Consider the following 14931-nt stretch of genomic DNA (forward strand, 5'->3'; position numbering starts at 1 on the left):
ATGCAAACTAAATCCTCAATAGAATATCATGACTGCCAAACATAGTACAAATTGCTATGAAAAAATGTAATTCTGAAAATTATTTATACTGGTTCATAATAAGTGCCATGTTGTTGACGTTGAAAATAGTGATGCCTGAAAATAAGCTTTACTATTTTACAAAACTCTCTTCTGCTCAGTAGTCTATTATGTAAATAGAGTTTCTGTAACGACAGTAAAGCCTGCAACATCAATGCAGAAATGAAGAAAGATTTCTTCTTCCAAAAAATCCAAAAGACATCAGTTCCTTGAAACAGAGTCAATTTTCTTTTTCTTGTTTAACAGGCCAAGATCCATGCAAAAGCAATCCCTGCCTTAATGGTGGTACCTGCTATCCGCGTGGTTCATTTTACATCTGTACATGTTTGCCAGGTTTCAACGGCGAGCAGTGTGAATTAGGTAAGCTGATGCCATCTAGAAACTGATTAAGTCTAGCATTAAGTTTTTATACATGGGATCTGCAGAAGTGGTGTGTTTTGAAATTGAAGAATACATAGACATTTGAAAAATTCTACAGTGAGGCCTTACTTAAGAGAACAATAAAATGAAGGAGGTCCACTTACGCCTTTTCTCTCTCCCCATAAAGGCACAGATGTTTACACACACAAACTTAAGAGAATTGTAAATGAACTACATGACCTAGAATTCATAACATTAAATTCATAAATACATCAAATAAAATGAAATAAACATTAATATTTGGGATAGTTCTTACGAGCTTTGTGTAATTATTCGAAAGGATGGTATAATAAACTAATCCCAAATGTGACTGGGTAGCTGAGCACTGAATGCCAGCTTGCTATTTTCTCAAGGAAATGGTAAATATGATCATAATCATATACATCTTTGGTATAAATTATTATTTTGATAACTTTTCTAGCTGAGGACTTCTTCAAGCTGCCTGTGACATCTGTGTTTACCTGCTATGACTGTGAGTTTCAAGAGACTCACCAGTACAGTTCAGCATAACCAGCTTTTCATTCCAACCAGCAAGCCAAATTATGATAAAAGTGGTAGTTTGGCTGTTTAGTTAGAGCTGGTTTACGCTTTTGAAAAGTTTTAAGTTTCATGCCCTGATAAATACCCTGAACTTGCCTGTTACACAGTTGCCTACCAAATTTGAAAGAAAAAAACTCATGCAATGTTGCTAAAATGAGTTCAACTCATCATATATAGCTTGGGAGAAAAAAACCCAACCCCACCCAAAGGTTCATAACAGTGCAGCATAATTGTCAGGATTACTATGGTTTTATTTGTGTTCTGTAAGACAGTATGTGATTAAAAAAATAACCGTCCAGTGTTTTTCTCTCCTTTTCTAGCTCATGTTGATGAGTTGCTAGTTCCCTAGTAAGTTGTTGCTGGTAGATATCAAGTTTTAGTGTTGCATCTTAAATCTTCTTGTTTGATAAGGAACATGACATCCCCTGGTTGCAAACCAGAAGTCAGAGATAATAATTTTCTTTTTTGTTTTCAGATTGTAAAAGAATAATCTGGTCACTTCTTGTGTCCTAGAAATCTTAGTGGCTTATTAACGGATTGGAGCAGGACACTGCATGGCCAGTCAACATATAGAAATATGTTCCGTGGTGCTTAAGAAAGTAAACCTCAGCATTTTTAGCTCTGAATTCAGGGGTATTCTGGATATAAGGCATAAAATGTTGACTTAGAGTCAGGGATATTCTGCATAAAACATTGACTTGAGAGCTTTCCAAATGACTGGAAAAAATAAGACCTACAATTTGAACAGAAGTAATATTTTTTAAATAAATAAATGCCACATGATCTTTATAAAGACATATACTAGCTTATAACCTGTGCACAAAGTACATGCACAAAGTAATTATATTAAATGAACTAGTGCTCCAATTTAGAAGGTGAAGACAAAGTATTTTAGCAACCAGAGGAGTGGGGAAAAGAAATGTTATTTGTTTACTCTAGAGCCATAGACTCAGCAGTTAGCCTGTACAGGACTATGAATGTTACTATCTGGCTGGTCATTTAGTGAGATTGTCTTTATGATGCTTTGTTTTTATCTTGATAAGATTAGACAAGGAAGAAATCAGAAATCAGAAACTGATAAGATGCCAGGGCATGCTGCTCTGCAGACTTAAATTAGCAGTCTGTTTGATGATATATGATAAGATTTCAAATATTTGAGATTCAGAAGATATCTGAGGTCTCCAGTACTTGATAAGAGTTTTTTAGTGCTATAGTCATACACTCAAGTCAAATTTTCCACCAGTACGGGAAAGTACTACACACTGCACAGTATCACTTCTTTCTCAGCTACACAATGAGGGACTGAAGCTCTAGATTTTAGAAATTAACTCAGGAGTCAGAGTGCAGGATATAAAATTGTGGATTAGTAATGTCATATTTCCTGAGGAAACTGCTTCTTGGCTTGTGGATGAAGAGAAACGATGGTTGTGCACAGTGAGATCAGTTATCATGCAAATAACTGGTCACTTGAATCTTTTGCAATACTTCATGTTTCTGAATTGAACTGGTCCTAATAATAAGTATGACTAAGGCTGAAGAGCATTTCCCTTCTAGGAGGTGGGTGGATTATAAAAACATTTTTATCTTTATGTTGTAGATATTGATGAATGCCAGTCTAACCCATGCCGGAATGGAGCCACTTGTATAGATGGCCTCAATACCTTTACTTGCTTGTGTCTGCCAAGCTATATAGGTGCTCTCTGTGAACAAGGTAAGGTGTATTCTTTACTTCATGGTGATAGAGGTCATCTGTTTCCATTTCAACACCATTCTGGAATAACTAGGCAAAGCCTCCTAAAACCGAGAGGGTGGAAGAAACTGTCAAAATCTGTGGGAAGTCTTCAGTGACGAGGAGAGAATATAATTTTTGAGTATGTTAGACTCCCATGATTTGTGGCTCAGGACTTTTTGTTTAAGGTTACATCTGCACTACCTTTTGCAGATGGATGAGAGCAAATTCTATCCACATGCTAACCTGACTGGAAGTCACGTTACTGCTGTACGGAATACAAGCTGATATATTGGGCAGTTTCTGTGTCAACATAACAAGAGCCATGCAGTTTTCAGATGGCTCCAAGGCAAGCCAGCTTGTTCATCCTGGCTTGTAAGCTACAGGAAAGGCAAAAACCAAGGTTATCTCATTACTGTAGTAATGTTAAGGGAATAATGAGTGGGAGTAGAGTTACTCTTTAACCGAGCTTCTGTCTTAAAAAACTATATACAGTGTGAAGGACATATCAGAACTCATCACTTCCAACAAGCATCGCTGGAAAGTAGAAATAGTTTAAGGAATATGCCAGATTATATATCCATCCACTGGGGACCATAGGCTTGACAACTTCATCCCAGAATTTTCAAACTGATCTGTGATTATTTTAGGAAAAGTAGGTGCAGGATCAGTATTACAAGGAAGTTGTAAAAGTCTTTCTAAACTGGACAGCTGAAATCAGATTAAACATCCAAGTCTCTGTAATTGTTAGAACACTGCCTGCAAGAAATCCCACTGTATTTACAAGAAATATTTACAGTGCAAATGCTTACTCAATATGTGCATGTAGGAGGAGGAATAGGGTAGCAAAATCTGTTCTGTCAGTAACATTAATGAAAGCATTTCCATAGGAAAAAGAAATGGTGTTTTAAAGTGTACTTTCTAAAGCTTATGAAAATGCTTTTCTCTTTTTCTTCAGCTGATTGGTTTTGGTCACAGGTGAATGAACTAGACCTTTAATTAATATTGTGCATCTTCTTCATCTTTGTTTCTCATCTTGAAAGGCAGTTTGCAAACTCTTTAAGCTCAACCTATAGACATTTGTTTGTTAGAGCTGAAAACTCTCAAAGCTGACCAGCTCCAGCACTTTTCACTGTTTAGCTTTTTCAGTAGTCTGGCTGACCTTGTAATTTGAAAGGACTTTCTGAATCTGTTCTCCAAAATTATAAGTTGACTGTTTTTTCACAACAGAAGGTATAAATGTTCTCATTCCCTTCCTCCTCCCCTTCAGCTGAGCAAATCCATAGTAGCGAGTGGCTCGGAGTACCATGGTAGCTTTAAGCTGCTTTTTATGACCAACCTGAGAGCGCATTTTAGGTGGTTAATGGGAACATTTCCTAGTTTGTCAATCAGAACCAGAGCCCTGCTCACTCAGCTTTGGAATTTAAATTTCCTCCACTTAAAGTCCTGCAGTGGTTTGGGACTTGGGAAAAGCATTTAGTGCCAAATTTCCACTCCACCAGACAAAATAAAACTGTGTTGGCGATTCAGACACGGTTGTCTGGCAAGCAGGCTTTATTTCAAGGCACCAGTCCTGACCTCACTAGATTTAAAGACCAGCCAGAACGACAGAATGCGTACCTCAGTGCCACAGGAAAGGTGGAGTTCAGCACACCGAGATTATATTTCATTACTCTTTTTTTTTTTCTTTTTCTCCAATATATACTATTCATTTTAGAAAGCTTCAAAAAAAAGTCAAGCTGAAGGGCTTTCTAACGCTCAGTGCTGAGTATTCAAATGCCATGGAAGGGAATGGAAGCAGCGAGCCTGCATTGCCTCTAGAAATGAAGCTCAAAGTAGGAGACAACTCCACAGCATCGTGGTCCCACAACACTGGTGTAGGAAAAATGAGAGCTCAGAATTTCACCCGAATGTCCCTGTGAGATTTTTCTAGACTAAGGGATCTTAAGCTGATATATTACACCTATGTCAGCATTAGGAGGGGATGTGACCAGAGGACAGTGCAGCTGCACATCAGGGAGCTCCAGCAGGTGGTAGAAGTTAGAGGAGCCTTCAGGGTGATCTAACCTAGGGTGAGGAAATCAGTCCTGCGACTCAGTGAGCTGTAATTGGCTCCCTGACAGCCGTTTTTCTTGCCAGGTGGAAACAGTTCAGCAGACAATCTGAGCCCAGGAACTTCTTCCTGAAGAGAGCTAAAGTTGTCTGATGTTAGGAATAGAGCAGCTGAGGGTGTTTCCTTTTTGAACTAGGTTGGTAGTTCAGTAAGCCAGCATTGCTTCTGGTTCAGACTAGGTTAAATGTGAGCGGAGTACTGCTAGACAATACCCTCTTTTGCCCTCCACATGTAACTTTTCAAAGTACAGATGCATATTCCGCATGCCACTTGGTGACATTTGAACATCACTTCTTAAAATATCCCAAAAACACTTTTTGAAAGGGTAACTGCAGGCTACAGTAGATCTTGATGCGAGTCTTATCCTGGGGGAGCCATCAGTCTTTCCACTGTCATCCCTCTGTGAAAACCCCTTATGAGAGCTCTCAGTGTCCAGATAAGAGAGCCCAGAGCTCAGATCATCTCAATTTTGCTGCCTGAAGCATTGCTTTGCAAGCTCCATGTTTGGGGAAAGAGGAGAGGAGGGTTGTTTGATGCCCTGTCTCACACTGGGCTGGTAGAACCAACTATAAAGAATAGTCCCCAAGGACCAGTGGTGCATTATCTGGCCATCTGTATTTCTGATGAGGAGTACCTTACTTCATGAAACATGGGAAACAACAAAATGGTAGAGACTTGCAATTTGAACCTAAGTTTCAGGAATAAGAGTTCTTCATGAGAACTGCATAAGCACCTGTTCCTTCCTTGGTTGGCTAGAGTTTCCTTTTCTTTTTCTCCTTTTGCTGTTCTAACTGGTGTCTACCTGCTTTCAGGAACAGTGTTTGTGTTTTAAAATTTGGCTTTCTCCACTGCAGGATCTCCGCAGGCGCACCTAGGCTAGCCTGTTTACCAAATGCAGCTGCACGCATGGACCTGTGTGCCAAAATGGCACATATGTGTTTGTTATGGGACATGCCTCCTTGGGATAAATCAACCAGCTGTTCTCTTCCAGGTTCTGAAAACAAAACAACTGTGTTTTTTAAAGTCATCATATCAGGAACAATGTTTTTTTATAACCCAACTTCATTGTTCAAATGTCTGTGATTACTCCAGTCTCATTTGATTCACTTCGTTCCCAGGGCTTGGTAGCTTGGGATGGAAGTATTTGAGAAGGGCTCAGTGTAAAGATACTTTCTGAAAACAGATGGTCTCTAACTGATATCTTTCAGCTGAGAGGGGATTATTCTGAATATTTACCAGAGAAATGATTTCTCCTCAAGATGTGTGGGCTAATGGGTCTCAGGCATTTGTTCATTAGCTGAAGGCTGACACTCACAGATACAATTCACAGCTGAGTAAGACTCTCATTATGTTCTAGTACCTGTGTTTCAGTCTTTGTTTTCTTTAAGCCTCTTATGGAATTTCTTTAAAGACAAGGGAGCTATTGTCAGCAGCTTATTGCAGCTGTTGAAAAAGCAGTACCTATCTATGTATTAAACCTACAGAGAACTTTTTTTTTTCAAAGCCGTATTTAGAGATGTTTTTATACCTATACAATTGCAGTTACAGAGAACAGAAACTGTGTAAGTCCTTGCACACATCACTGAAAAAGCCTGTAAATTGTCATAAATCTTAAGACTAGTCAGACAACTTTTAAAACACCATAAATATGGCAAGCAGTGTTTCAGTCTTTCCATCACGTTCTGGAATAAGGTTACGGAAAACTGTGATTACCTCCCTGGATAAGTATACAATGAACATGAAGTATTGTATTCAGTAAGTGCTTGTACCTACTCTGCTCACAAGTGATCAGGTCAGAAAATTTACAGCCATCTGCAATTAAACTTTACTGGTTCAGTAAAGGCATTAAAAACTTATACCCATATGGACCCCTTACCCTTTCAGCTTTGTTAATGTAGTAAGATACACACACTCAGGACAAAGCACTGCAGAGATGGAACAGTCCCCACATTTTTACTTGTCTGGTTTGCATTTTTCATCCTCTAACCTCCTTACTCTCTTTTTCTCCATTCCTTTTCCCCCTCTTCTCATCAACCTCTTCTCTCAAAAACAAACAATAAAAATTCTCTTTTTTCCCTTCTAAAAATCACAGAATCCTAGAATGGTTTGGGTTAGAAGGGACCTCACAGCCCATCTAGTTCCAACCCCCTGCCATGGGCAGGGACACCCTCCACTAGCCCAGGTTGCCCAAAGCCCCATCCAACCTGGCCTTGAACACTGCCAGGGAGCCAGGGGCAGCCACAGCTTCTCTAGAAAAAGTTTCTAGACAAAATCCTATAAACCCCTATGTATTTTATAGCCATCAGCCCTGTCTTTTTCTGTATTTGTAGATTTGGGCTATAAACACGTGCAGAAGTTGTTATTAAACTTTTCCTTTTTGGAAAACAACATGCCATCTTGGAAAGGAGGGAGGAGTTGTATGTGCACTGCAGTGTCTGCATTTCAACTAAGAGTACCTATGTCAGTGTTTGGCATCCCCTATTTTAAGAAGAGAAATTTTGTTATTTATGATTTATGCTCAGGCCATTATATCTCATACTTTGAATCCAGTCTACAATGTTTTGTGTTTTCAAGCCTCTTTGCCTCCCCCATATGCCTTTCAGCAGATCTCTCGAATCGTGCACTTCTTCCCTAGCAGAGGCCAGGGAAGGCTTGATTAGAATAGCCTGGAAGTGCTCTCTGGCCACAATCTTCTCAAGATGCAATGCTGCTTGTTATTATCTGACTTCTTTCCTGTGGGACAAGGGAGTCCCTGAACAAGATGAATAATAAAATCTTAAGTGCCTTCACAAAGGACATAACACTGTTAGTCAGCATTGTGTGGTTAAACAAATGTTCTAGAAAGCAAAAGACAGACTAAACTTCAAAATGGCCTAGATACCAGAGATTAAAGCTGTATCTGCAGCCTGCACCTCATACAGACTACAAAGAGGGAAAAGATAAAAAACTAACAAGTCGGTAATATAGATTACATTCCTTTTTCATAGCTGGGATTACTCAAGGCACAAGCAGTTTTCTACAGCTTAACTTGTTGAAAATAGAAGAGAGATAATCAGTGTAAGCCCTATTATGCCTTTGTATTTGGTACATTTATGTCCATACTGATGACTTTTAGAAAGCAATTTTAATACCAGACTCCTAAGACAATGACTGCTGCGTTATTAGTGTTGTCAGGAATTGCCAGAGAAATTCTGGTAAGCCTCCGAAGTGATATGCTTGCACTTCTAAATCCATTTATGTACATGTAATTCTATTTTTTATCTTGGGAGATTTAAAAACTTTTAAAAAAATGGACACTTTCATGCTTCAGGATGTGAAAGGCCTCTTCCTTCCATGAATTAACCACCCTTGTGTTGTGAAAAAAATATTCCATGATTGTCTTTCAGGTGGTAGCTGCTCAAACCTAAAAATATCATAGTTAAAGAATTTGCAGTCATATGTCATTGGCATATTCTGTAATATTTGGCTTTTTCTGTACTAATGCAGAAAGAGCCCCTTTGGCCTAAGCATGTTATTGAGTATATTGACTTTATTTCTTATTTACTGAAAATAAGAAATCCTATTTCATACCCAGGAAAGGCAAGGCAGTTGCTTTCAGTCACAGTTTTGTTTGGGAATTGATAAAACTTGGTGGGAAGTGGCAAATTCCTGTTTGGTGGGTGGGATGAGCAAGGCCAAGCTTTGTGTTTTTGTTCCACATCCTGCAGCCAAGGCCCATCGGTGTGAACTATCAAGTACTTAGATAGCTCGAAGCGGCTGTAGTCAGAACAAGCTGTAATCCTGTGCCACAGGGTCCTTTTTGATGCCATTTCATCTACCATAACCAAAACAGTCTGAGTTTTCTGTATTGTTTCTCCTGTTCCTCTCTAAAACTCTCTCTTCTCAGGGGCAAAGTCTTCTCATCATCAAGCACAGCTCAGACCCATTCAGGCACCATGTTTGTTATGCTCATTAATACTGATTTTTGTCTGTGATTCATTCTGGCAGTGTTGGTGCAGAAGCAAACTTGGAACCAGAACTTTGTTGTTTCTTGCCATCAATTCTGTTTGCAGCTGCCTAACCTTCACAAAATAATTAACATCGAATCCATGAATTGTTACTGTTCCAAGGCCCGTGTTTATTTCTCTTTAGATGAAAGGATATACTGGCTGATGCGAACTTCTCTCTATTATGCATTCTTATCAGTACCATCCCTCATACAAGCACAGACAATGTGTCACTACTTTGTATTTCAGCTTTACGGCCTGCCTTAGAATCTGATGCCTAAAGTTTATTAAGTTAGACTTTGTCAAGGAAGATGAGATTTGTAGGAGGAGTTGGAGGGGTAAGTTCAGAAAGATAATACTGTGGCTTTGCATCTGTGGCCTGAACAATCACAAGCACTTTCCTTCATACTATTTTCAGTTATCAGTTTCTTCCAAACTGAGGCAATTCAGTACAGTCACTCAAAGACTCTCTATTTGCCCTTGCAAGTAAAAATTCCCATTCCCATGTGCATATTCAGAAAACTCAGATGAAATGTAGACTAACTGGAGTCCAACATCCAGGCATTTCATTCATCCAGAGTTACGAACTGAAGATGACCTCCTGAGATTGTCCAGATACAGCACAATTTGATCAGTGGAAGCTCACAAAGTTGCCAGTTGCAATTATACTCCTCACATAAGTAATATTTTTGTAGCTTGTACTGGGTAAACAGAACTACTTGAAAATGTAAGGAGGTCTCAAGGATGAGTCTTGATTGTTTGCATTTGTACTGCTTAATGGGTGGGTATCTTCTTGAACCTTTGCCCTGCAGAAAATCCATTCACTTGCACAAAACACGCCTGCATTTCACGCCCATTGACAGAGCTGTGATTTATTTGTTTGTCACAGACACGGAGACGTGTGATTATGGCTGGCACAAGTTCCAAGGACAGTGCTACAAATACTTCGCCCATCGGCGTACGTGGGACACGGCCGAAAGAGAATGCCGTCTCCAGGGAGCACACTTGACAAGCATCTTGTCTCATGAGGAACAGATATTTGTGAACCGTATGTACTGTTAGGATTCCTCTAAACAAGAGCGGGCGCTGAGGGTTCAGAGCTAGTGAAATATCCTCCTGATCACTCAGCTTTTACATCTCTGTCTTAAAATATAATTTTAGAATGTTTAAAAGGCACACTCCGTGTCCTTCATGATTACTTTTGCAATGCAAGTTCCCTATCACTAGGAAGTTATTATTTGTTACATAGAAAATACTTTGGTTTTGAGGAAGAGAACTGGAGCTATTGTTTTGGCATTGGAAATTGATGAAACACTGTTTTCTGGAGGCTTTAGATTATTTGTGTGCATGACATCAATGACCATGCCACCATATGTTGTACTAAGTAGTCATAAAGAAATAGTTCCTGTATGTTGTGTCACACAGTCTAGACAGCACTGGTCACAGCCTAACCAAAACTTGAAAAATGTAGATTAAAATATGTGCTTTTATTATTTTCATCTTTTTTTGATTTGTTTTTCCTTACCCTTCATATGCACTCAGGTAGGATCTATTTTCTTTGAGAGATGCCATCAGGAGGGAAGAGACAAGACTGTTTAAAAATGTTGGATGAGAATCTGCATTTTTATAGACATCCCAAGTTAAAATTGAAAAGCTAAAAACCAGCCTGTAAATAGTTGTTTGCATAATGATTAGAAGAATCTTAAGAACAGGATGTCTGATTCATTCTGTGTAAATTCTTTTTATTTTCTTTGGTGAAATCTCTTCCTTTTATGGGAAGCTTAATAAAAATATCCTTCTGGTTCCTTAGGTATTGGGCATGACTACCAGTGGATTGGCCTCAATGACAAGATGTTTGAGCGTGATTTCCGCTGGACTGATGGTAGCCCACTGGTAAGATGCCTTTGAAATGAAATCACTCATTCATTTCTTTTTGTGGTGGCTTATCAAATTCCCACCAGCAATGAAGGAAGCTGCATGAAAAAATGCAGTCACTAAATATGCACCCAAGCAAACAGCCAGCAAACTCTTGTGTTGGGATAACTACTGTTTTGTGGTATAGTTCTAAAATCTTATTCTTAGTTCTTAATATTGTACCTGCGGGAGCTCTCAAAGCTTCCCAACAGAAAAACTCAAAAAGTCTGAGACTGTAATTTAAGGGTCTCTGCTGGAGCTAGTTTGTGCTCTTCTGCTCTTATACAAAGACATATGTGGTAATTCTTTTTTCCCTTCTGTATATGGAGCAGGATGCATTTTTTGGATGAGAATAGGACATTCAAGCTCTTGCTGTTTGCTGAGTCTGTGAGAGTCCACAAAGGAGCCTCTTGAGTACTGGAGATTGTTCTGTACGGCAGCTCTACAGCTAGGCTGGAGAAACAGCCATCCCTAGGTGGTTCAGGAGGCCTGTAACCAATAATCTGTCCATAAAATTTTAAGATGCTGTTGATACTTCTTATTGCCTTAAAACAAGAAGGACAATCAGCAGAAGGAGATGAGAACACTCTCTACCCACCTTTAGCTATCCTAAATCAAAGTTCTGATGGATACAGGAAATGATTGAGCTCTTTCCAATTCAAAACAGTCTCTTTTGTAGAAGAGACAAGTGATTTATTGATGTTTAACACCCACTGCGGAACATTACTTTAAAAAAAAAGAAATTGATTATGCTTATTATTTTCCTTTCCAGTTGTGAATTCTTCTTAAAGCAAAAAGCATCTGGATATTCATATGCACATGCTCACACATGCACGCAATGACAATTGCTGCATACCATGCGGCTGCAACTTATGTAGAAAGACACCTGGGGCAAAGCAGGCTTTGTTTATTTACATTTCATGAAATAACCAGAGGTTTAAAGTCCTCTGAAATGACTTGTAAATAAGCCATTTCTTGGGGAAACTACCATGTGTGGCAGGTGACAGCACAGGGGGGGAAGAAAAAGGTGACAAAATTTTTCTTGTCTGACTGATCACTCAGTGCATCCAATGAACCCATTTGTGCTTGGAGCTGCAAAGTCTTGTAGGATCTAAGCAGAAGAGTTTCATTTCATTGTTTTCTGTTGCCTATTCTCATGTATTTTTGGAAACATGAGATGTGCCATGGACTTGAACTCTACTCATTCTGGATGAGTTTATTCTCTGTCTCCTGATGTGGCTTTCTACACATCACTGACAGTAAGAGGCACTCTCTGAGGGTGGTTTAGGTTTGGTTGGAGCTCAGGGGTAGTCCAGGCTGTATGCAGTGCTTGGTCAAGGAGCCTGCACTGCACTAAGGGATCTAAAGTTAGGTGAGATAAATTTGGGTGTAAATGTTGTGCCTGAAGGGGCAGCCCACCTTATACTGGGAAGTGTAAAACAAGATACATGCTCGTATATTCCAAAGACAAATTTGGTATGTCACTGAATGATGAATTCAAGGAAATAAAATTAGGGCTGAGATTCTATTAGTTAGTTCAGGTTACTGAGCAAATGTGGTATTACATTTTTACTTTACTTTTCAATTTTAGGAAATGAAGATATTCTAGGAATAGAATAAGACCATCTGTCCAACAGATTTCTCTTTTGATTGATCTTTTTTCCACTTTATTTTTCTTTTCTTTTTAACAACTTCCCTCTGTCTCTTCCTTTGGAAACAATTTAGGTGTCTCTTGAAATCATTCATGTTCATTGCTTCAATAGCTTTCCCTCATAACTTACTCCATATGGTTTCTGGATACCATGGTTCTGACCAGCTTCCTCATTTGCTCCTTTTCCCTAGTTTTTAACTTATTTTTCATACTTTTTAACCACTCTTCTGGTTACAGTGATTTATTACTTCTCTAGTAATTAATAGGAAAAATAACATAATTAAATATGTACATCAAATGTACTTGCCTGATGATGTCTTAAAATTCAAGTGAATTTGAATACTGTGTAGGTCAAAAAATTACATTGTTTAGGTATTTGCAGGTGAACAGGAGTCATGATAGCGTTAAATGCATTAATATAATTTGTCATCATAAAAATCAGCATTATTAAATCAACACTCAGGTTCTAACTTGAATTTCTGAGATTAAAGGTAGCTCTTGTATATAGCCAAAATCTAAATAGCCTTCTTGTGTTTTACATATCAGGGCACATCTGTAATTCAGCTGTTTCTAACTATGTTGCCAAGCTCCATGCTTTCTCCAAGATAATATTATCTATCTACAATTCTATTCAACACTTCTGGCATAGAGAAAAACTTGTCAAGTCTGCTGAGGATTCCCCTGATATAAAGGATTTCTTGGAGATACTATCAGAAAAGTCGCTCCACCTCTTAGATAGACTGTCCATCTACAAGCGATGTACATTCATCTTGATACTTGTTTGAATTTTCTGCCAGTAACAGCTCAGTTTAATCTGAAAATCATGCTTAAATGATTTTATTAGATTTTGGATTTAAAAAAACCGAAACAGTTCTGATGTTTGGTAGACTTCGAAAAAGCAAATGAACAATAGCAGCAGCAGCAAGACATGTGGATGGAAGTGAGGGACCAGTGCTGCTGTTAACCCAGTACTGCTCAGATGACATAGCAGTGATATGTTTTAGTGATTTCTCTTTCACGTGAGTTTTCCTTCTGAACCAAAAAGCCCTCCTAGAATTGGGAATCATTGAAGCACAGACCCTACCATTGGAGATTATGGAACTATGTCTGTATTACTTTAGTACTAATTTTCCATGGACATAAGGAAACCCACAACTTCAGTATGTTGAAAGGAACTCTTTTGCCAGGTGTTGGCATGTATTTTATTAGTAATTTCTGGAAAAGGGATCAAGTTGTTTTTTTTTTTTACTTTGCACCTAAAAGGTATTTCAACCAATGGGTTCAATGGAAGGAAGTCAGTCATTTTTTGACATTTTCAGCTCATGCCAAGTTGTGTTTTTCCAGATTTTTTTAACTGAAGCTAAGTCCTAGCCACCGTTAAATATGATAGTTGGACAAAGCATGTACAGGAGTTCCTTAGTGAAAACCAACAAACATGCTTCCAAGTGCACTGCGCGTTGTCTCTAACTGCAGTGAGCTATTGAATACACATGCCCACCTTAGCTATTTTTTGTGCACTTCATAGTCATATGCAGCCCTGGCATATAAGTCTTGTGCTGTCTCACTTGCATTGCCTCCCAAAATACAGGAGGGGAGAGGGCTTTTTTTGAGGGCACTTCTTGTCAGTTCATGTGAGATGAGAGTGATAAATTCACCTTTGTCATTGGCCTAGTCATGTGAGAAAGCTTAAATTCTCAGTTGAGGTTGCAGAAATTTCCCTTCTCTCATGAATCAGTGGATGTTAGTTTCACCAATCAAATAAGCAAGGGCCATTCGGTTTTCTGTGCAGTGTCCAGATGAGATCAGTTCATGCCCCTTCAGTGGGATGGGAGGTTTGTTTGTTTTTTTAAGGCATGTGGGGCAATGTGACCAAGATTTTTAAAAAGCGAGCATACAGAATAAAGGTTCTTATGGTGAAAGCTATGCTGAACCTGGAGTACCCTTGACAGGCTCATAGCCCTGTTGAAAATAGGGGCAATTATTTAGGTGCCTAGTAGTGGAGTAATTATAGTCAGCCACTTTTGATATCCTGGAATTCTCTTTTTAACTCCTATAGAAAACACTGGCTGTTAGCAATTGATCAAAACCAGCAGCAGTCAAAAAAAGCCCTCAGTTCCTGTGCAGGTTTTTCATATATCAACTGTAATTACATTTAACTTCCAAAAATAATGCCAGTAAGTGAGTCTTGGAATAGATGAAGAGTTATCTTGTAAATACATGCTCTGATTCTTAGAGTTCCTCAAGGAAAATGCTGGCATCTTGATTAACGAAGCAAGTACAATTGGATTCAGTGAGAAAAAAAGGAACAGTATTTAAAAAATTCTGGTCCACAAGACATTTGTCCATATCCCTTTTGAGTCTACCTGTTTTCTATAACAGGAACTTTTAAGAGAAGGAAAATTATCCTAACAGAAATGGGCACATTCCTAAATTATAGTATTGCAGACTTTGTTCCTGTAAACAGAACTTGAGGAGGCTTTTTGATCTGCCTCTCTGAAGT

At 38.8% G+C, this 14931-nt stretch overlaps 1 protein-coding gene across 2 annotated transcripts in view; it reads left to right on the forward strand.

Annotated features, from left to right (window-relative positions):
• The window catches only part of VCAN (versican), a 114273-nt gene that overhangs the window by 83142 nt on the left and 16200 nt on the right, over window positions 1–14931 (forward strand). For both annotated transcript variants that reach the window (XM_054809554.1, XM_054809555.1), the window contains exons 9-12: window positions 325–438; window positions 2636–2749; window positions 9756–9914; window positions 10677–10759. In XM_054809554.1, the coding sequence (XP_054665529.1) occupies window positions 325–438; window positions 2636–2749; window positions 9756–9914; window positions 10677–10759 (470 nt within the window). The remainder of the gene's footprint in view (window positions 1–324; window positions 439–2635; window positions 2750–9755; window positions 9915–10676; window positions 10760–14931) is intronic.

This window comes from Grus americana, chromosome Z (genome assembly GCF_028858705.1).
Source record: "Grus americana isolate bGruAme1 chromosome Z, bGruAme1.mat, whole genome shotgun sequence".
In the NCBI taxonomy this organism is placed as follows: domain Eukaryota; kingdom Metazoa; phylum Chordata; class Aves; order Gruiformes; family Gruidae; genus Grus; species Grus americana.